This window comes from Nesoenas mayeri, assembly GCF_963082525.1.
Source record: "Nesoenas mayeri genome assembly, chromosome: 2".
NCBI classification, from domain to species: Eukaryota; Metazoa; Chordata; class Aves; order Columbiformes; family Columbidae; genus Nesoenas; species Nesoenas mayeri.
The window spans coordinates 91,939,488-91,963,169 of record NC_137543.1 but is presented as its reverse complement, the minus strand read 5'-3'; the positions used below and the strand labels follow the sequence as shown (position 1 = coordinate 91,963,169).

The 23,682-nt window shown below is 44.5% G+C and overlaps 1 protein-coding gene across 1 annotated transcript in view; it reads right to left on the bottom strand.

Annotated features, from left to right (window-relative positions):
- The window catches only part of BMP6 (bone morphogenetic protein 6), a gene marked incomplete at both ends in the record, with an annotated part of 90,314 nt that overhangs the window by 5,763 nt on the left and 60,869 nt on the right, over positions 1 to 23,682 (bottom strand). The window contains 3 exons of the mRNA XM_080340353.1: positions 4,722 to 4,919; positions 6,517 to 6,665; positions 19,788 to 19,980. Coding sequence (XP_080196479.1) covers positions 4,722 to 4,919; positions 6,517 to 6,665; positions 19,788 to 19,980 — 540 coding nt within the window. The remainder of the gene's footprint in view (positions 1 to 4,721; positions 4,920 to 6,516; positions 6,666 to 19,787; positions 19,981 to 23,682) is intronic.

Sequence of the window (23,682 nt, the reverse complement as noted above, 5' to 3'; positions counted from 1 at the left end):
GGACGCTGCAAACAACCTTACAAACCAAACAACTGCCACGACACTATGTGCGAGGATTGCTTGCCAGAGACCTTCGAAATCTCTGCAAGTTCAGAGAGCTGCTTTGGGAGCTCCTACAGACTCTTAACAAAATCATCTCTTCTTTTTTTTTTTTCCCCTGAACATACCAATTCAGAAACATTAACTTGGCATTTACAGGGCACTGCATTTAATCACACTGCAAAGTATTTTGTCTGAAACAGAGATTTAAAAAAAACCCCAAACCTCTAGTTCTGCACTTAAAAATAACTTCCAGGGCAGCACATTTAGAACAGCACAGTTAAGACAGCTTGTCTCTGCGGCTTGTTTGCCCTCAACATTGTCTGCTTTCACCAGAACCCAAGCCTGACTTTCTGCGAGCACAGATGTTTCTCTTAAAGCTGGACACTGGTATTTGTGTTGCTGAAAGGGGAGAGAGAATAGCCTGACCCTAATGGTCTTCCTCCTCCAGATTCTTATGCACCCACCTTAGATTTCCTATAACCTCTCCCACGTTAAGTGCCGGCAAAGAATATATAAATATTTACTGAGGTTGATCCATCTGAGAACACCCTTGCTGCTCCCAAGGTGCCAGCTTACCAAATTCCACATGGTAATTAATTGCTTCTGTGGTCCAAAATAGCTTTGACAGAGGTCTCCAAGGCCACTCCCTTCTTCTTGGTGTTTGACTTTAGTGATTTGTCCGGATAAAGCTGGTGTAAACTGATCACGCAGTTAGTAACAGCCCACTTCACATGAAAGTGATCTGCTTGGGTGGGAAGAAGGGGAGATGTGGGGCTGACGTGGACCCACATGTGAAGGCACAAAGAGAAACACCGGCCACACTGCCCCAGTCTGCATCCAAGCACTCTACTAAAGTGAAGACTGGCCGTGAGATAACAATGTTTACCAATAAGACCCCAAAAGCATTTGGCCTTATTTGCCTCCAGTGTTTGTGTGTGCCGCCCTTCGCAGTATTTCGCTCCTGTACACATGGGGAAATCTGTCTGGAGCCATGCATGGCTGCTGGAAGGAAAGGCCACTTGGAGGGCCTCTCCATTTCTCATGTAGCACCTCACACCAGTCCTGGAGGTCCTGGGGTGGCTCGAAAGAGAAGGACCTGAAAAAAGGTGTTGCATGAATTTCACTCAGAAGAGCAAGCGCAGCTCGAATCAGACATTTAAATGCGATTCTCCATAAGGAAGAGCTGATGAGAAGGAATGTTCCTGAAGGCTGACTTGCAGAAGGGGAGGGTTATTGCCACGGGGGAAGGAGACAGCCCCACACAGAAACCATCGTTCAGGTAATTCACAGGGGAGCTGGCTGTACAGCAAAGCTCTTATGCTCAAGTGTCACCACCTGTCACACTGAAGAAAGTCACCATCTCTCCAGGTTAACTAGAGGGTCAGCCCGGAGTCTGAGAGCATGAGCTAAAACCACCACAAGACACAGCTGAGCGAGGGCCTCCAGATCTTGCAGACAACAGCAGAGACACACCTGAACACTCCTCCCACCCACCTCGTTCCTCTGCGTCCTGGGCCAGAGCTGGCATGTGATTTTCTGGCTCAAAAGACAAAAATACTTCATTTTCTTCCTGCTCATCCTCCTTCTGCAGAAGAACAGAGCTTGGCTCTAGGAATGCATTGACGCAGGACCCTATGTCAAAGCGCTTTATAACCATGGGGGTTACTCAGTTCTGCTTTATATAAGCCAGTCATAATTACGTGTTTATAATACAGGGAAACAAGTACTCTTGGCGAAAAAATACAGACCATTGAGATTCTTATGCCACAACCATACTCTTAGCATCTGAGCACTTGGTACTGACTGCAGGACAAGAACTGCACATCAAAGGGAGCACAGCAGGATCCCAATCCTGCACGCATGCCTTCACGTAACCCCACGGCTCACCAGATCTGGTACCAGCCCAGCAGCACACTTCACGTGCTCCAAACTGCAGGACTGGAAATGCTTTCCATATTTAGATAGTAAATGCGGCTTTTTTAAACTTGCTGCCCCCACACAACCCAGCTCACAGCATCTTTTGGGATAGGTGTTCATTTTTGGACTGAAGAAAGAAAATCTAGTGTGTTCACTCACACAGAGGAAGGAAGGTTCAATCTACAAAAAAAACCATCAACACGAGCCAGCTGTCTTGCTCTCCAGGAGAGAAACTGCCATCAAGCCCTAATAGGCAGCGGCAATCCTGGCTCAGGGAAGAGCACAGACCAAAAATCTGACAAGATGTAAGATACAGTGACAGAGGAAGATGCACAGGCAGGGAGATGCACAGAAGGGGACCTCAGCATTCCAGTTCTGCATCCACTTTGGGTCCAGGTGGGTCAGTGCACCCTTGAAAGAGCAAGGGAGCCTTCAGGGTAACCCCCAGGCTTGCATCCTGTTTCATCATGAGGAAGACGCTTCCCCATCCCTGTTGTACATCATCAGAATACAGATGTAGGAGCACACACAACTAAAAAATAAAAGAAAAAAAATCCCTGTGATCTCTTTAACACTAAAAACACACTCTGGTCATTGGTGCCTCTTGGACTATTAAATCAACTGCTTCTTAAGGATAACAGAGTCTAAGAGTGTCACACTTAGAAAGGAAAATAAGCTGATGTAGTCTCTCTTTTCTAAACACAAAAACCAAGCAAACATGCATCTTAACTTTAAATTCCCCTCTTTAAATCCACAGAGGCTCAACTATACCTTGTTTGCCACAGGTTCCAGGTTTTAAATTAAAGCTAGAAGAGCTCAAAAAAGCCCTTGAGACCACAGAATATGCAGCTATTTTTTTCTCTTTTTGTCATTTTATAATTTTACAACCTGATGTGTGGTATAGTCTAGAAAGCAGCAATGTAAAAATTGCCCTTTTTGCCCAATATATCTGCTCCTTCTGGAACTTTGAGTCACATTGCCTGCTGTAATAGTGGTGAAAATCTGTTTTTAGCCTGCACTTGTGGAGCTAGGGAGAGAAAGTCAGAGTCTATCCTGACTCCACTACTAGTGCTATGAAACAGCAATACAGTAAGTGGCTTTCCCAAAACACTGTACATATATTAAAACAATTGGCTTTGGGGATGAAGGGAGTGTAGGAGCTGAGCCCACCTGAGTGGGAGAATTGCATGCTGTCTGTGTAACAGCTGGGTTTATTGCTTATAACACCCAGGTGAATAAAGTACCTTGGCAAGCCCATCATATGGGAAGGTAACCCAGAGAGCAGGTGTGATGCACACCTTTAAAACTGCAGCTTGGAGACGCCGAGGAAAACCAGGACCAAAGTGTGTCTCAGCAATTGGGGCTGACAGACGACTCCAGCTGTGGGGCTTGCAGGGGTCTCTCACGTCAGATTAGATGATAATTCCTCCAGCAATGCCATGCTGGCACTGGCCGGCCTCCTACGGGGAGGTCAGGCTGCAGGACCAAGGCGCTTCTCCTGCCCTTATAATCCGTGAAGTGACATTTCACACCCAACCAAATCCGGCACCTGCACAGCATGGCAAGGAAACCCATGGCCACGCTGCGGTGTGCACCACGGGGACATGCAGTGGCTGCTAGTGGCCAACTGTTGCTGGCACGCACTAGCCCAAAGCATAAGTCCATTCACCACACTAGGCTGGAGCAATAGGGCTGCACTGGCACAGGGCCATGCCCAAAGCCTGCCCACCAACCCTGGAGGGGGTCCCACCGTGGCTCAGGCTCCCTGCAGGCTCCCCAGCACCATGGCCAGCATGGGCCACCTCAGGTGCAGCACGGCTAGCCCACAACCCAAGCATGCAGGAACAGGGGACAGCCTATGGATTCATACCGGCTAAGTTTTGGCAATGCTGGCTCATGTCTGGACATAAACTAAAAAACACATCTGCCTCTCTTCCTCGGGGTATAAGTCATTTCTAGATACGGGAAAAGCAGGGATCCTATTGGAAATGAAGGGGGCAGCATAAGCAAATTAATCAAGTAACTTGGAATGGGATGGAATGTTTGAGAGGAAAGAAGGGACTCAATGAACGAACGACTTGTAGTGCTTTGATGCAGGGCAGAGCATCTGGAAAACAGACAAGATGTAGAAGACAGGACATGCTCGATTTTTGTCAAAATTTCAGCATTATCCTGTTGTCCTACCAGCCCACAACTGCACCCACAAGGCTGTTGTACAACACCTGCAACACAGCTTCTCCACAGTAAACAGGCAAGCATCTTTGCCTGCCTGGAAATGCACTTCACCGTGTTTACACTGCTGTTCTCACAAGGAAAATAAAATGGATCTTGAGCTTTTCTACAAGGGTTTTTCCAAAGAAAACTGAAAGAGGACTCTGCTGGAAATGTATATGTGCAATACCATAAATCTCAGTGTACGCAGAGATGGAATATTTTAAATATTGCATTTCATGTGGCACAATTCTAGGTAAATACTGCATAGTAAGCAACCTACAAGCACAACATTTGGAGTTAAAACACCTCCCCCCCCGAATGCAATAGCTGTGACTTCACCTGGGGATCTGGACTCCACCCTGGATTCAAGAGGACCCCTGTAAGTTATGTGAGACTACCTCTCCCATCTCCTTGCAGGTGTAACCTGTTCCCCCAAGGAAGAGCACATCCCCCTCACATCCCCCTTCTTGCTTTTGCACTCCAAAACAAATAGAAATATTACAAGAAGGTGCTCCAGCTTCCAGATGAAACAGGTGTTGCATGATTACCTGTGACTGTAGACACCCTGGAAACATCCTGAGCCTGAGTAGAGCGGTTCCGACTCTGTTGCCTGCGCCTGTTCGTCGCTGACCTGGTAGTCCGAACATGAACTTCGCTCACTTTGAAGAAGGCCACCATGAAAGGCTGTTTGTCATATGGGCCATCTCGGCCTATGAGTCCTGCTTCTCTGGGATTTACACTGAAACCTTCAAATCAAACAGAAAAGTGTTAGAGAAACAGTGCTGTTGGATTGCTTCTTCCAGAATCACGGCACCCCCACGATCAGTGTTTCCTTTCTTCTTGCTCACGCTGTTCTTCTTTTATCATTAAACACTCCCTTCCTGCCACCTTGACCTATGGACTATTTTTTACAACAGCATCCCATCCATCTTGGACAAGAGGTTCCACCACAAGCTGGCTCCTTGGTACCCTGTGGCATCTCTACTCTGGCTTAGGCATTAAGTAGGTATACAGATAGATACATAAAATGTAGAGCCCAGATGTCTCAGGAAATTAGTTGTGCTGCCTGTGAAACATAAGGAGTAGAGAGGGCATTAGGAGACCTGGGGAAAGCAGAAGGCAAAGAGATGTGCTTTTGACAGGAACACAGGGGTGGGCTGTCAGTCCATTTAGGGAGGTGGAGGCTGGCACTGACATCTCCCCAGGGAGAAGAGTGGACAACCCTTCTGGTCTCCTTTGACCCCACAGGTGTACGAAAACCCAGGCCGAAGTCATAGGAAGAAAATACAAGGTTGGAGAGTGGTTCCTATAAAGCAGGGGTGTCAAACTCATTTTCATCAGGGACCACATCAGCCTCACAGTTGCCATCAAAGGGCCAAATGTAATTTTAGGAATGTATAAATATAACTACTCCTAGGTTTATCTAGTCCTAAAATTTGTCGCTTTGAAGGCAATTGTGAGGCTGATGTGGCCCCCAGTGAAAATGAGTTTGACATCCCTGCTATAGAGGAAAGATGTCCCTGTCATCTTTTTTGTCACCTTCTGGTCTAGATCCCCCTTCCCCACCACTTATTTTCCAACACTCAGTCTCATATGCTCTTTTGCAGTCTCTTCTCTCCTTTTCCACCTTCCAAAGTTTCTGTGGGCTGTGATGTGCTATTATTGCAGCTGCCCTGCGAGGCACCAGCCCCATACAGCGACCACATTGCTTCTCCAGCACAGGGCTCCCACCTCAGGTTTTGTGAGATCCAAGCAGCAATGGCAGCTGCAGCAGCCAGCAGGGCTGCCATAAACCCACGTGGGGAGGTGCATACCTAAAACATGATGCCTTCTTCTCACCTCTAAAACTTATCCCACCTGGAATGCCACCTCCATGTCCCCTTCTACCTTCCCAACTCAGGAACCGGGACCCTACCCCAGCCTGCCTCCACCACCTCATCCTAGTACTGTTCAGAGATGCCTGACCTCACTCATGGGGAAAGACATATCTGTTATGGGACAGCCAACAATCATAGAATGTGCTGAGCTGGAAGGGACCCACAAGGATCATGGAGTCCAACTCCTGTCCCTGCACAGGACAACCCCACAGTTCACACCATGTGTCTGAGGGTGTTGTCCAGTCTCTTCTTAAACACTGTCAGGCTTGGGGCTGTGACACTTCCCTGGGGAGCTGACAGTCCTCAATTGGTGCGCTCAGAGGCTTTGCTCGAGTTGTTGGGTACAGCTGCTTATGAAGGCAGGGTGTTCACTGCCCACATCACAACTGGATTCTGTTAGCATCATTTCTAGAACAGCATCCAAGAGGCTTGTGAGGTTCCTCGCATTAACTGGCCTGTAACGTACCATCCCGGGTCACCACACTCAGCTGCAGTCCCATGTTGTGCTGAGGGTTCATCACCCACATGTTACTGGTGGCAGTGACGTCAAACTCCAGCCAGCCCTCCTCCGAGGCCCACACTGCCCGCGTATCCAGCAGAAACAGGTCAGAGGCCCTGCAGAGGAGAAGCATATTGACAAGATTGTGATGTCTGGGGTTTTCTCCCCCAGCTTTCAGTGTTACAGAAACAAGAAAACTTGAAATATGTAAAAGTGATGTTAATAGCTAGGGGGAAAAAAAAAAAAATAGTAGTCTCCAAAATCTGCCTGGTTTTATCCAGAGTTTTGCCATGAGATGCACATAATTCTGCATGTGAAATTTGGGATTACAAAAGTTTTTCGCCATTTTCGAGGCTGGAGGAAAGCAATCCTAGTCCTTAGGTCTGGGTGTTTCTCCACCAGCAAGGGATTTGTAAGCAACTCTTCTTCCTGAAAGAGTCCAATGCCAGCTCTGGCAGGAGAGTGGTCAAAGTACCTGCACTTCCAGGCATTCAATGGCTTTTGTCAAAGGAGTTTTGTGGTTTCAGCCCACATTCCACAAAACAGATCTATCACAATAGAGAAAAAAAAAAAGTCACCTAAAAAAGTCACCTAACAGACCAAGTATCAAACAGTGAAGGAAAATGAACCTCTAAAGGCCTCTAAAGACATTTTTCTGAGGCTTATATACAGGGATTAGTGCCTTGTTCCAAGGCTGTTGATACTCAATCTCTTTCACGGGCTTCAGCTTCAAATGCTCTCAAGCCTATACCTTTTTTGCAGCATCAAATGCCCACCAAAACTCAGTTAAATGAAATCAGCTGGAGAAGCATGCAGAGAAATCCCATGTACATTTTCTTACTGTATTATAGTCATAACTTCCCTGCGCAAGAGAGATACAATTCCCATCCCTTAACCTGTGATCATCAGCACAAAACGGATACCAGATGAAAATCCCATCTTCACTTGTAATTCCCCTGGATGTTTTTTTCTTACAATAACCTAATGGAAATGAGAAAACAGGCTACCTGTCCCTGCCACCCATCAAAGGTTAACTTAATCAAAAAAATTTTTTTCTAAAGTTACATTTTATTTTTGGCCAACTGTTATGTCATACTGCCCGGCAGCTTGGTTTGCATGAGATCACACATGGAAAAATAAGCACTTAAGTACATTAGAGCTCCTAGTGCAGCTATTTTTACAGCGCGCAGGCTTTCCTCCACCTCACTGGTAGCCACACACTCTGCGGTTGACTCAGCAGCCTTTCCCACAGGAGCCTTTGCCACCGCTCCTCCAACGCGAAGAAGGTTCAGGAACAACTCTGACCTTCACCTCCAACAGCAAGCAGCAAGTGGCTGGGGCTAGCCAGCTGCTACATGTTTTGGAAACCCTAAGGTTGAAAGATTTGGGCTTTCCCAGGCAGGGTGTATAAACTGAAGTACTGCTTAAAGGAGACCACAAACAGCAGCTGCAGCTGAGACCGCTCTTCCCCTCTCCAGGTTTAAGAGAGGAATGAACTGCTAGATCATTCTCACATCTAAATACGACCTACCCATTGGTCCTCCTCAATGCTTGAAATTGATTGCATGTGAAAACAGGTTTTCCTAGCACCTGTTCTGACCTTCCCCCTCACACGAATTGCTTTTTGGTCTCCTGTCCCACTTGCCCTACTCTAAGTGCCATACTATCCCTGGCACTCACCTGCTCCAGACAACGTCCCACTAAAGCCTTCAGACTAGAGTAACTTCGGCATTATGCCCCCAACAAACCAAATGTGTGGCTGCAGAGCCACTGGGAATGCTCAGAGCTTACATTGCCATTGCCTTGCACTTTGGGAAGACACTTCGACATCAGAAAGCTGTAAAGCTGGAAAGAACCATATGGCATCATCTAGCCCATTCCCTGAACTCTGGGCAGGATCAACTATACCCACATCACTCCTGAGAGATGTTTTCCTGACCTGATCTTACAGATTTCCAGCCTCAGGAACCCTACCATCTTTCCAGGAAATTGAATTGGTTTCACTTGAAGCACTTTTTTTTTCACCCCATAGTGCAGGGTGCTTCAAAAAAAGATGGCCACAATATGTTACAATTACACAAAAATTTACAAGTGGTTTAATGAGTTATCAAATTTTAGTGAATTTGTATTGATGCCCTATGTTACTTCTACCTGTTGTACAGACAACATTGATACAATAGTTGATAGTTTGTGGTTACAGAGATGTAGTAATTTCAGATGTCACCTTTTTGAAACACCTTGTATTTAACTTAAATGCAACAATGACCTCTCCTTCTTATTAAAACAATATTTCAGTCTTTCCTTGTAAGGCATGCTTTATAGACTTTGTCTATTCTCACTGCTCTTTATAGACCCAACTCTGATCTAGATCTCCCTCATGCTGAGTACAGTGGAAGGATAATCATGATGCGTCCCACAGACTATGCCTCTACTCATACATCTCAGAATATGATTTTGGCTTTTTCACAAAACTCATACTGTTAACTCATGTTCACCTTGTGATCCACTATAATCCTTAGATTCATGCTGCTGAACCGCAAAGGACCCAGTCACTTCCTACGGTTTATTTACATCACTGATTTTTCATGGCCAAATGCAATTCTTCTCTGTACCAAATCACACTTCCCCCCTGCCGCCGCGATTGAATCTCCATCGTTATTAGATTACTTAAATTATGGATTTGCCCTCAAGTGGGTCTCCCCCATTTAGTGTCCTCCACAAATGTAATAAGCAAACTGCCTGACCAATGTACAATGATACCAAACAAGAATGCTCCATTTTATCTCAGCATGTCAAACTCTCTTTGGAAAGATTTGAGTTCCTTTGTAAAATGCAGATAAAATGGACAACTGGGTTTTCCAATCCAGTTAACTCTCTGCAAAAAGATTCATACAGGAGTGGTTTTCAATTAGCTCTGCTATTCAGCTGATTCTTGCATTGTTTGACTGGATGAAGTCACCACTGAAGGTTCACCCCACAGGTATTGTAGGTCATTGTAGTAATTCCAACAGGTAACACATCCTAATACTTTCTGATTAAGTCTGTTTTCAATTAGCGTTTGTCACCCAGACTTCACCAAGTTGCACAAAACTGCAAGTAATCTCTCACTAGTTTTGGTTTTGGCATGAAGGTTTAAGAATAATATTCCATCACTTATTTCCAAAGACAAAATCAGGGGAAAAAAAAATAATTTACTCACATAAAAAAAGAATCTCAACTATTTAACTGAGTCTTTAACAACTCTTTTTTTTTTTTTTCCTTTTTTCTTCCAGAATATAAATGTTGTATGTCTTTGCTCCCTGAAGGAAAATAATCTCAAAACTGGCCAAGCAGTAAGTACTTGAAAACTGCTGCCCACACAGGCTTAACAGAGATTCTGAGCTTAGCAACAAAATCCCCTGGATTTTTTGTCTGCAGGGAACATACTTTCTCCACCTTTCCCCCTTGGTAAACCAAATGCCATGTATCACCAGAGGGGAATCTGCTCTTCCCTGCAGCCATGTGGCTGAGAAGAAATGCCCTTGCTACTGCTGCAAAAAAGCCGTACAATGTCTGATCTTGGAATGGAGACTGGGACATCTCCCGGGCTGGCCCCAGGTGGAATGGAAAGAAAATCTAATTAGATGGGGAAGGGTGAAGAATTTGCTGCAGTTGTCGGGCGGGATACATGGACATGCAAGGATGAGCTGGAGAGACCCTGGATAAAAGGAAGAAGTCTGCAGAGTAAAGGGAGTAGAAAGTACCTCTGTGAGTCAGGCCCATTATTCCCAACTCATCATCCCTCTGCTTCTAGAAGTAGTTGGGAAACTACTGGCATCTTCCTGCACTGATGGCTCACAGAGAGCCACAACCTGCTCCTGCTGCCACTTGCAGCAACAAGGCTTCCAAGAAATGTGGTGACAGGCATCAGTGATGTGGATCCCACACTTTCAGTCTTGCCTCAGAGTTCACAGGGAAATGCAGCCATGACTGGAATTTCCCTTCCCACCCCAGTTCTGCTTTCTGAAGACCATTTATTCTGCTCCTCTCCCACTAGGGTTGCAAAAGAAAGATGGGGAGCATTAGAGCTAAAGCTGCTGCACAGCCTCATTGCCCTTATCACCGCTCCTGCTGCTGGACTGTTGGCTGATTTTGGCAGGGACCACTTTTGCCATCGGTGTTTGCTTAGCAGATCCACACTCCATGGCCCGACTTGTTGCAAAAGTTGGAGCACATACACACAGCAGACAAGCAGGGTACTCCTGCACGCCGAAGAGCAGTGCTGGATAAAGGAAAAGAAATCATCTAAAAGCGGCAACTAAACCTGGTGTGGACAGTTGACCCTCACTGGCACATGCATCAGCTTCTCATCTGCACAACGAGAACACCACCACTAGCTTTGCCTTACAGCCATGTCAAAAAAGAAATATTTAGGAAGCAGTCAGATACCGTGCTGAAGAGTGCTACACACAAGCAGATGCAAGCCAATAGTCAAAGCGAAATCTGAAGAGTGGACAAGAAGGTGAGAAACGGATCACATACCAAGCAAGTTGCATGAAACAAAGTATTGAATTTCTAGTAATTAAGTGATGACACTGATCCTGTGCAGTGAGGCGGGCAGTGGCCTTCCAAGAGGAAGCACTCAACCATATACATGGTCACATAAATGAAAGGATTCTGAAAACTTCAGCATTTGAGAATAACAGGCAAGACGGGACGTGAGGGAAATAGGAAGGGAGCATGAAGAATGGGGAAAACTAGAAAAAGAAATACTGGAAGAAATGCATGAGCCAGCACCGTTGTGCAGAGAGAAAGAAATATCTGCTCTCAGCACAGGCTGAAAAAAGTCCATAGGTTTCATGCCAAAGGAACCCCTCACATCAAGGACATCACAGGACCTCTGGGACCTGCACAGCAGGACTTTCAAATTCAGTGTATAGAAGAGAAATTTTATCACCAAGAGAGGCAGTTTCTTAACATCCTCTCTGCCTAAACCTGCCTCTGGGTTTTTATACAGCTACTGTCATCTCATTGTCACTATGGTACCTGACAGCCTCATCTTTATTTTCAGTGTGCTTAACCATCTGGATGAGTTCACTTAATGACTTCCATAATCAGGGTATCAACCGTAGATTATTATAGGGATGCAAGTGAATGGGAGAAACTGAGGCAATGAGCTGAGCCAACTTTCCCGAGACAAGAGAGGACATTAAATAGGAAAGAGATTCCCAGCTCGAAATAGGAGCATTTTGTTCTGGATCAGGGCCCTGAAGTATGGTCTCAAGTCCCAGGAAACAAATGTGAGTGTTTCCATGGCCTTCAGAAGACTCTGGAGGAGGACGGAGAAACAAAGGTCAGCACAGCAATCACCAGTGGCTGCGATAAACAGAAAGAAGTACACAGTTTACAGGAGAAATATGGCCTGTGTAATTCAGAAGGCAGGATTTAGGTCCAGTGTCCTCAGAGAGCAAGCTGATTTTTCAGATATAAATATCAAATACGGCTACTATTCTTAATGCCGGCATCCCAACCATGTACTCAGGGCACTTATAGGAGAAACAGCTTGCATTTAAGTTTAGTGCTTTTCCCCTGTAAGATAAATATTTTGTTAACTGAAACCTCTGTGTAAACCTTTCAACAAAATGTCTCTAGGTGTCAATTCTCTTTAATTGAACACTAATTATATTAGAATTTAGTCAAATTAGTAACCAGGTCAAGTGGTTAATCTTAGTTGCTATACTTAGTGAAACGTTCACATTAAAATAATTCCTCTGTTCTGGGTACACATTACAACATGGAACTTTGCTACAGGAAAAACAGCAAAGCTATAAAAAGCTGCATTTAAAGAAGCATCTGTTGAATTAAGTTTTTTACTTTCCCACCCTCCCTGGCCTTCTTTCCCCAACCAGGCAGAAGTTTCACCAGGGAGACAAGTGAGAACAAACAGAAATCTCACCTTCAAAATGACCAAGTTAAAGGTCTCGTATTTTAATTACAGATCTCGGAACAATATTTTTGGCCCCACTTCAAAGCTCGCAATTACCCAGGTGTTTAAAGGATTGTTACGCATCAACAGCCATTTACCAAAGCATTAATTACTTTAAGTCTCTAAAACTTTCCTCAGCTGAACCTTTTTGTTTACTTTTCTTCAAAGACAAGTTGACATAATAGTCTAGACTGCCTAGCAGCACTTTCTCAAAAGGGAATTTCGCACAGAAGTGTGTGGGATTTACACTTTAATTAACACACTTTCTAAATACTCTTCTAGTACCTCAGGATCTGAGTCTTTAGTTTGCACTGACATCAACCTTCTGTGAAAATTACTCTGCATATAGCAAGCTAGCAAAATTATTTGCTCTTATCCATGAACGACAGACTAATAACTGGACTCACAACTGGTTCAGTTTTACAGAGTTTAACAGAGCTCTACGCTGATAAAACCTTGAAATCACAGCCTTTTCAAAACCATAGATCCAACATATTTCAGTAGATGTAAGCGCTACTTTGAATTTAAATAAGTGTTTATTACTTATAGAACAGATTGTATACGGAGTTCGCACAGCATGAGGTACTGCCAACAGATGCAATACAAAACCTTAACAACTTAGTATGTCTAAATGACCATTACTCCAAAGATTTAAAAGCACCATACAAAATCCAATCAATCAGCACTCACTCGTACAGAGAGCCCCAGGCAGGGGAATGCCAGCACCTGGAATAAGCTACCATGGAAAGCAAAGGCAGTCTCTATCATTTTATGAGAAGAAATAAGGCTGAGTTTAACTGTCCTGAAGTAGCTGTTATACCATCTATGGGCCAGAGGATGAGGAGAGGCATGACCATCCCATAAGAGCTCCTCAGAAATGAGGAAGGGACTATCAAGCACTGTCAGCCACAAATGAAGTTACTTTCAAGGTGAAATAGATAAACCAGTAACTGTGTACTAATTCATAGGGACTGACAGCCAGGGGAAGAAAAAGCACAGAACAGTGATGCCAGGTTGCTCTGGAGGGGATCTGCAATTTGGCACAGGGAGAAGAGAGACAGCTTGGATGCAGTCAGACATTGGGATCCAGGAGAAGGGCCAGGCAGGTGAGCTCAGCTTCTCGCTGATGCCCTACCAGCCCCTCACCCCCAGTGCTCTGTCTGGTAAAACCTGCCCCTGTGCTGAAAAAGCTGTTCTGTATCACTGTGGGCATCACCCCAGGAGGTGAAGTCTGCAGGGGTGGGGGGTTAAGTCTTGTAGATTCACTGGAAGAGCAGCAGAGTGAGACATCAGTTTCAAGGTTGCATCTGGCAGAGAGCGGAAGATCAGAGCCTAGAGCTCGAGGATGTGATCTCCCCGTGCCAAGACTGCAGGAAGCTCAGCCTACAGGTCTGTGATAATCCTCAGCAAAGCCAACACTGGTATTTGAGCGCAAAGGTGTCCCATCACATCCAGCTCAATGTCTTGAGCTTCACAGCTCTAAGGAACGAGCACTTTACCAACAAGAACAGTGGAAAAAAGAAAAAAATCACCCCGAGTCACAGGTACAGGAGATTTATTTCTCATTTCTTTGACTGTGATTTAATGAGACTACAGGGTATTGTAGCTGTAGTGATGGCTACAGTACTATACCTCAGAGTTTAAATGCAGTCTGAGGCATAAAGATGAGGGAGAAGGCAAAGGCGTAATATTTATCTTTGTCCTTTAGGAAAAGACATAAGGCACTGATATGGTATTAAGTTTTGTTAGAAAAATCCAGCTGGATGCTGAACAAGTAAGTTTAATCCGGGATAAGTTTAACTTTTAAACTACTAAAAACCAACCACCCTAAACCACAACAAATCACATACCCACAGTGGGAGTTGAACTGAAATGCAGACAGACACTTCTCTATAGCATCATGGAAACAGCTCTATCATATACAAATATATGCACACTGTATACAAATCTGACCCCAACTTGAAACAGATTGATGCTAGCGTTGTTATTTGTATTACACGACCCATTCCAAAACCCAGTTGAGGACAGTTATTTATTTTCTAAGCTATAAACACTGCCGGCAAATCAATTTGCCCTTTAGATTAGAAGCTCGGATCACATTTGTATAAATATCCTGTTGCAAAGAGGAAGACTTTATTACCACTGTAACTGGCAGCTAAAAAACCAACGAGTGCCTTAACCCTTACGGAACTGTGTTCAGTAGAAAGATGTACTCCCCAGGCGGTCACTCTGCAGGGCACACCTATGTCCACATGTGTCTAATCATACAGGAGAAATCTTCCTGCACATCAAGTCTTCATATTGCATTCTGGGTGAAAAAGAAACTGTTTATTAAACTTAGACCATTAAGGTACCATATCTTCCTTTGATCACTAACACAGGCCACTGTGTTTTTCATAGATCAGTTGTTTGGACAGTGTGGGAGTGTTTTGAGGTCTGCATTAGCAGGATATTTACACTCAAAAATATACTGATGGTCCAAACCAAGGACTAACATCTTTGATCAACCATAAACTACCTTCTCTGGTCCTGACCTGACATCTCTTTGGGTGAGAGCAAGGAAGCTTTGAGTAAGAATAAGAAATTAATGAGCTGTTTCCAGGGAAAACTCGTTTCTTCCCTTCCCATGCAAAGGTCTCGCTTACATGGCAATCCACTCACAAGAGGTATCAGAAGTCAGAGAGGGCTTTGCTGGTCCATTCACAAAACCAGTCCTACACCTTAGAAACCCGCCCACATGCAGAGCTCAGCTGTGCATCCATACTACCAAAGGGAGGAGAGTCGAGGCTGCACAGCTCCTGCCTGCTGAAACTCAGCACCCACAAGGTGGGACAAGCACCTGGAAGCTGAGGCCACTTGTCTCCCTAAACTGGTGTTCTGGCAAACCTCCTCGCTTTCTGCACACACCAAAGGGAAAAAACCAAATTCTGCCCTAGCCTTCAAAGACCACAGTTTCTTCATCTCTGGGGGGTCAGAAGCAGAAGGGCAGCAGCGTCCAGTGGATGTATCACCCACTCCCCCTCCCAACATCACCCCCAACAGCCCATTTCAAAACCCAGAGTCATTCCCCTCAGAGCAAACCAGATGTCACGTCGGCCTTGTTTGGTGAAGCCTCTTCTCCACACAAGCCCAAATGCATTCTGCTGACGGCTGGCCACAAGCTTGACCTATCCTGAGGATTTCATTAATCTCTTTGCAGCATCCCACTGACAACTCCAGCAGTTTGTGTTACGACAAAACGTGGCCATTAACCGCGGTTGGTTGAAAAATAAAAGCCTAGTTTCTAGGCGCTATTTTTTTTACCTTACAAAAGGGTGGAAGGAATGGGGAGATGAAAATATTACTGACACAAGTGAGTCAGTATTAAAATGTTTTCTTTTTTAAGAGAGAATGTACTTAGACCACACTGTCCTCAATGTGCATTTCACTGCCTGGAAAGCCTCCACGAGTATCGTTTTCATATTTCTGATGGTTTTGAACAAGGAAAAGGTCAAATTTCTCACTGAAGGTGATGCCATTTTAATCAGCATTGATGTCTGGTCGTTCACACTCTCCCTCCGTACACTCCTATCTAGGAGAAAGTCGTGAACAGGCCCATGAAATCCTTGCTTTTAGCTTTGTCTACAGTAGCATAATTCAGTTTGATAATTCAGTAACTGGCAGAAATTTTATCCTCAGGCTTGGTTTTGTTTTTAGCCATCAGGGAACGGCCAGCAGTGCCTTGAAATTCCATGCAGCAGTGCGCACATCTGGGCTGGAGTCACACGCTTACGCTCTTACTGTCCAGATGAGCTTTTTTTTTTTCTTTGCTCAAGTAATACTGAATTAAGCCACTTCATTACACTTAACTGGAGCCAAGGGATACTTCCAGGCTGTGAGCTTTGGTGAAGATTTGTATTCCTTGAATCCTTCTCTAAACTCCTGCCCTCCTAAACTCATTTATTTGAGAGGAGCAAGCAGGTTTCTTTTTTCTTTATATATTTTCCCTCAGAGGTGCATGGTACCTTTCTCTTGCAGACTGCTGGTTTAAATCCATACATGCCAGCTGCCCTGTTAAGAATTATTTGTGCCCAGAAGTATTTTATTAGCTACTAATAATCGCCTCAGACAACTGTTAACCTCATAAAAGCCAAGATTAACATGGTGACTTTGAACTTTCTCTGGAGACTGCCAACATTGACTGCGCAAGCACCTTCTGTGGTCTTCAGAGATGAATTTTCCCAACCAGAAGGAATATTTGTCAAGAGAACAAGATGAAAAAGGGTGCTCCGTAAACTCCTTCTGTTTCACCTACTAGTTCACCAGCTAGACTTCAGAATCTGTACAGATACTTCTTTATGCAATAAAATGTCACCAAAGGTCAGGAAATATCAGGCTGTTATTCAAACCATTAGTTCAAAGGAAGTGTGACACAACTTTTTTAGGTTTGGGTTTTTTTTTCAAAGACAGCTGTTATTTTCTGGCTCATAAGATATCTGCTAAAACAAAACAGAAGCTTTACAAATATTTAGCAAGTTCCTTCAAAAAATAGTCCTTTTATTGTAATGTAACCTCCCAGTATACTCAGCCAGAAAATAAAAAATTATATTTCAAGTTAATCCACTGAGGCAAAAGAGGGAGAAAAAAGCACTTTGGATTTTTATTTATTTTTTTTTTTTTACCACTACTAAAAGCAAGTAAGTGAATTAATGATCAAACCCCAAAACCACTCAAAGAATACAGCTCCTTAAGGCATACCAGAAGAATCTGAGGCATTTTTGCCCTCCATTAAGAGACTTTACTGAACAGCTAAATACAACTTTCTAGTATTTGTTTTCAGGAATGTTCACAAGCCAAAGTCTGCCAAGGTCACCAACATGGTCGCATGTGAATCTGTAGCAGTAGTAGCCTATAGAGTCAGCACCTCAACTGAAAAGTAACAGTGACAACTAAACCTGACACTGAAGAGCGGTAAGCAGCTTCTAATATCTTATCTTAAGTGTCTTTTAACATCTGCATATTTTAAATTTATAGAGGACAATTAATAGAGGTGACAATTTTATATACAGATATATAGAATACATACATATCTACATATTTATACACAAGCACACATTTTCATATGTGCTTTTATAGTTTACACATACATGAAAGAGTCCTTTCAGTTGAAAGGAAAAAGGGTGGAAAAGGGCACATCCTTTTTATTACAGCTGCAAGAATCTGTGAGCCACATCTTGCCCACCTCTGTGCAGATGATGCGACAAGTCCCGCGGATTCATCCGATGTGACAAGTCCCGCAGACTCATCCAAAGCGCAAGTTTCTTTAGCCAAGCATCTCCCTCCTTCCCACCAGTAAAAATAAATAAATAAAGAAGAAAAAGAAACAGAAAGGGAGCCTTGAGGGACTGCATGAGTCAGAGGTTAGTAATGAACTACAGACACTCATCCCTGGGTCAGCGGTTCACGCCCAGCCCATGTTAGGAGGGACAGGGAATTGCTGGCAGCCTGGACCTGGAGGAAGCCGCTTTACGACTCCCAAGTCCCAACATGAGGATGCCCTCGGCACAGCCGCCAGCAGTGGCAGGAGGAACACAATGGAAGGGAACTGACAGACTCAAAATACTCGCCAGCTCTGGAGAGAGACCACCCTGGCTATCACCACCGAGCTGCTGTCTATGCTCTGTTTGGAGGGAGGTCTCCAGCACCCAGTGATGCTCAGCACCTGCAGATGCCAAAGTGCCTGGCGCCAAAGGACATGTGTTGCAGCTTCACAGCACAAACTGATTTTGGCACGTTTCTGGCGTGGTATTTGAAACAAAGATACGAGGTGCCAGCATCACTGCAGCACACAGCCTCTTTCAGAACGAGTTTGCAGATTTGTAAGGAATGGGGTATGTTAGGGGCTGTATCCTGTACTTTATTCTCTTTCCTGCAATGCTTTACTTGCTTGCTCAGTATATGCTGAAAAAACGTTATATACACGTAAAAGCTGACAGCTCTCCTACGCTGTGCCCTTTTTGGGTGACTGACATAGAGCAGCATTGTCGATCGCTTTCATAGCCACTTGGCACAGGTTTTCCTCCAGCTCCAGAGGTGGGATCTCTACTTGTGAAATCTAAACCAGACCAACATTCACCATGTTTTATTCAATGTGGCTCTAAATGAACAATACAGCTAACATCTATGAAATCTGCATGACCGTCTGGACTTCCACCAGCTCTGCAAGTGGGCACTGATGTCACACCCTAACCAGCAAGCACTTCACCCCAGAAGGCAGTCCAGCAACTTGCAACTCCAAGGACAAAGGGAACACAGATCTTCTAAAACTAACACCTTCATCCCCATCATCCCCATGGATCCCCATCTCTCCATTTCCTCAGAGGCCACACTCCACATAGAACAACCACTAGCTATGTGACGCTGCTCTCACAACAGCAGATAATCAAAGGCAGACACCCCCAAATGGTACCAGTGGAAAGGCTGGAGAAAGAAGGACCACAAAGGAAAACACCCAGGAAACCTTTGAACTTTTTTTAAATACTGCTGCTTCTGATTTCTCTGCCTGCAGCAGAGATGTAGTGACAGTCCTGACATGTTTCAGCAGAAGTAATGAAATACTTTTGTACCACAGTGTTACTCTGACATTGAATTGACTGTGTATTTCCATCCTATAGCCTCACGTGATTCTTCCTCCACCTGAAACATTCCCCTTTTTAAATTAATCGGTCCATTTACACTTGTTTGGGATTCTGTGCCACCATTTCTACTCTGCCTCTCTTTTGCCTCTCTCATTGTCACTGAAAGGCCAGGAGTGATTTTGTATCTGTGGTCAGCATCCTGAACTTTCTTCTGCTTTATTTACTTTAATGTAAATCCAGCTGAGAGCAGGTCAAATCTGCACTAATTACCAGTATTTTTCAAACAGGCAATGTTTTTTATGTTGGTAGTATTAAGCTGAAAGGGGACATGTATGTGTATTTCAGTATGCCAGAGCAATGCCAGCACAGTAACTTTGGTTTCTGCCTCACGTCAGATTCTTGCTCTATTTAACGACAACATAAAGGTTGCAGCTCAGTGACACCCTGGGCTACAATACTATGGACTTTCTCTGGCTGAGGTCCATTTTGCACTCTAGCATGCCCATTTCCCAAAAGGAAAGGACCATGTAATAACATAACCTTGTTAATGTGAACTAAACCGGTATTTATTTAGCAGTCCTCTCAACATGAATGCACAAGCTCAGCTTTCCCCAGGATAGCGACTGGTGTCACAGAGCCAGCCCTCTCTTGCGTACCTGTTCTGATGTTCCTGCAGCACTTGGTAGATGCTGATAAGGAAGGTTTGGTTTTTAAAGCTCCCCACAACGCAGTCCTTGTAGATCCGAAACTCAGCGGCTGTGACGGCCTCACCCTCAGGAATCTGAGACAAATTAAATTTGAACTCCTTGTGGTGCCGCTGGTGAGGCGTGAACTCCTTGTCATACTCAACTGCAGATGGGAAAAGGGAAGAAAAGGAAAAAAGGAGCCATGACTAAAGTTTAACAACAAAAAGTTTCCACATGCTGCCACCTGTTCCTCCAAAAAAAACAAGAATCCTATTTTCTTCTCCAAAGATAGCCTTGGAAAGTGCCAGGAAAACTTAGGCAGCTAAAGCCTTTCAAATATAGTACTAAGAAAAGATGAATGTTTCTCTTCTCTAGCCAATGCCTTTGAGAGTTCTTTTTTTTTTTAAAGAAAAGCCAGCCTTGACAGGTGAAAAATGACCACGCATTTTGCTCCCGTGTAAAACTCTGAAGCTGTGACCACCCCCAGCATTTTCCACCTGTGGATCTCCATGTTCTTTACCACAATTCTTTAAGCCTCACACCCCTCTTCCAACAGAGGGAACAATTAGTTTAATTTCACTTTAGCACATAAAGGCACAGACAGAACTAAGTGCTAGCACCAGGTCAACCAATTCCCTAACCGTCCTAAAAACTGCTGGTTTTTGGCTCCCGGGTCAGCGCATTAGCCTTCGGACTACCTTGTGAGCAGAGTAAGATTAACATGACATTTATTTCAAGGGTTAAAGTTAACCCAAGCTCCCCTTCCTTTTGCAGAAGCTTCTTTGAGAATGAAAGAGCTGAGAAGGAGTGACCCCTTCTGCTTTTTGGTCTTAGGCCTCCTCAGGTACACTCTCAGGTACAGGGTTGAAAACAGACACAAAGCAGAACCCCTCCTCCTTCAGGCTTCAGGATTTGCATTTCCTCTGTTTGAGGCTCCCTTTGCAAACTTTATTACTTATCCCACTCTTGTATTACTTTATTACATCTTGATTTAGTCTGACTTTGATTTATTCTTCATTATTTCTTCTAATTTTCTATTAGAAAATGGTCAAAACATTAGCATATTATATAAATATACAAGATTACATCTTTAAACCCTGAGGGGGAAAAAAATAAAACCAAAAAACTGTTCCCACCAGTGCAACTGAAGGAGTGTACGTCAATGATGAATAAGTCACCATTATATAATCATTAGGGACATGACTGCACTTTGAGAAGGCAGTGAGGGAAGTACAGATCCATTTTTACGTTTGTCTTTGTGCTCACTTTCTGCTGCTCCCCCCACCTTAATGCATCAGACTGCAAAGGCACCCACGAGCCTACCCTCACAACACCCCATGAGGTAAGCAGCAAACCCTGTTTTACAGCTGGGAGACTGAGTCACCAGGAGAGCGACTTGTCCAAGGACAGGCAGCGGAGGCTCACTGCGGAGCCAGGAATGACAGCCAACGTGCTTGAGGTTCGTCACTTTACCCACAGGTTACCTCTCCGGAGAGCAGATATGTCTCCTGGCCACAGGAAACAGCCCACGGAGATTTTCCCCTCTACCTTTCCCAACTGCCTGTTCCTCCTCATCACCCAGTCACAGTTTCATCCATGTCCTCTCCCTTTCCTTTGGCAGCCCTTTCATGTGAGATGCCTCATCTGGCTGGGTCCACGTCCTGGCTCCCTGCAAGACAGTTAGTCACATCCTTCTCTTTGAAGCTTGCCTGGAAATCTTTTCACCTCTGTACAACTGCTGCCGAGCATCTTGTGGGACACTGCACTTGGAGATGCTGCATTAAGAGCTGCCACGGGCCAAACGGGCCAACTTGCAAACTGTCCTCAGAGCTGGACACCGCTGCAAGTTTTGGCAGTCTTGCGTTGCATCTGTCTGAGCAGTTCAGATGTCAAACGACTAACAAATGCAGGTGATGGGACCCTATGGCTTCCAGAAATGAGGTGGTGATGCCCAGCATCTCCGCCAGAGATTGCGCCAAGGCAAACGATGGTACCACGCACTTCCAGTGCCGCCTAGGAATTACCTCACTGGCCACCAGTTATCAGCGATCTGGGCTTTCCTTTGAAGCATCTGCCTCTGCTTTTAATTGGGAACGACTCTGGCAATGCTGGACTGGTTGGTGTCACTCGCACGTACACCCTCCAAGAAGGGGCCTGAGCTGCCCAGTTACTCCCCATCCCGAGGCGAGCCCTGCAGGATGCACCTCCCAAAACAGAGTGGCCACGTACTTTCAGAAACTCGCAAGCATCCAACCAACAAGAAACCGCGTTTGGCTGCTTGCAGCAGAACGACGTGCCCAACTTGGCCTTTTTTACTTGCTGCTACAAGACGAGAGGATGTAATTAGTGGTGAGGGAATGTCTAAATCCACAGGTTTGGAGAGACACACTTATGAAGCAATGATTCTTGATTTAGAACTTGCAAAATCCTTGCTCGCGGGTGCAATGACCAGCTGAAACCCACATCCCCTCCTGCATCGTCACGGGGACGAGCTGACCTGCAGGAGCGATGCAGCAAGGTGGCTTTCCCTGGGCTCATGGCTGAGGATGATAGCAGAGGATCAGGAAGAGCAAGGAGAAGGGGACAACCAGGATGAGCCACAGAACCCCATCAGGGTGCTGGAAAACTAAAATTACACCGGAGAGGAACAGCAAAGGGAATATTCAATGCTGCTTGCCAGCTATGGCCCCATATCAAGATGCAATGTGGCCCCTACAAGCACATGAGGGAGAGCACAAGCCATCCCATCTAGCATGGGGCTCAAAACGAGCCCAAACGTCATTTTTTGCTTTCCAACACCAAATCAGCTATAGCAGCCTTACTTCCACTCATCTTCACTCCAAAATACATAGTTTAAAAGAGATATAGTCAAATTGTAGTCCTTTAAATCAGTATTTTCCCCTATCCCTCTTGTAAAAGTCAAATACAAGCCACAAAAGGAAGAAAAACTCACCCAAACATCTACCACAGAGCATCAAAAGTAGCTGCAGGTACAACACTTGACTCTGAGTACCCTTTCCCAGTTTATAACTTGCCCGATACGTTTACAATAGTATTTTCCTGTTTTTTAAAACTTTCTTCCTTTATTCCCATCCGTGTCTGAATAACCTGCACAATCACAGAAGCTGACTAGACTGATTACAGGGGAAACACTCAGACTGATTCGTTATCAGGCTTGGCAGAATAAACAACCTGAAACACACAAACAAGGAAACCTTTTATTAATCCTTCAGATTAAGTAATTTAGCTTTTTCTGTCATAAGAAAACATGTTCAGAAAGAAATACTGCTAAGTTGATGGTGTCCTTCTCAGTTGCATCCCTACAACATCACAGGATGGAAAAAAGCCTACATTAAGCTTGTATGAAGCAAGTATAAAAGTTTAACGAGTTGGAAACTTTTTCTGGCTATGTATCTTCCCATGATACAATGGGGAGTGGGGTTTTTTTCCTTCGTGGGAGTGGTGAGATATTTAAGTTCTATATACTCATTGTCACCCCATCAAGTTAATAATCAACTGTTTTCATTCAACAAGACAGCTTAAAAATATAAAATGCCAACAGTTCTTCCCTGGGGGCTTTTTACCCCCTGGAAACTGTTCATTTTTAACAAAGAAGTCAACTTTTAGAACAGTAAAATCTGGACAGACAAGAACCAAACTTCTGGTTCCCAGGATAACTCAGTCTGTATTGCTATCTTGTTATAACGCATCAGATGACCTCGTATTCAAAACGCAGACAGCACATGCCACAATGCAAGGCAACAGTAAAAAGGAGAAATCATTTCTCAAGCTACTTTCCAAGTATTTTTTTTTTCCCCACGTGAATTCATTCAGGTCAGTCTGATTGGTGACATGTGAAATCCAA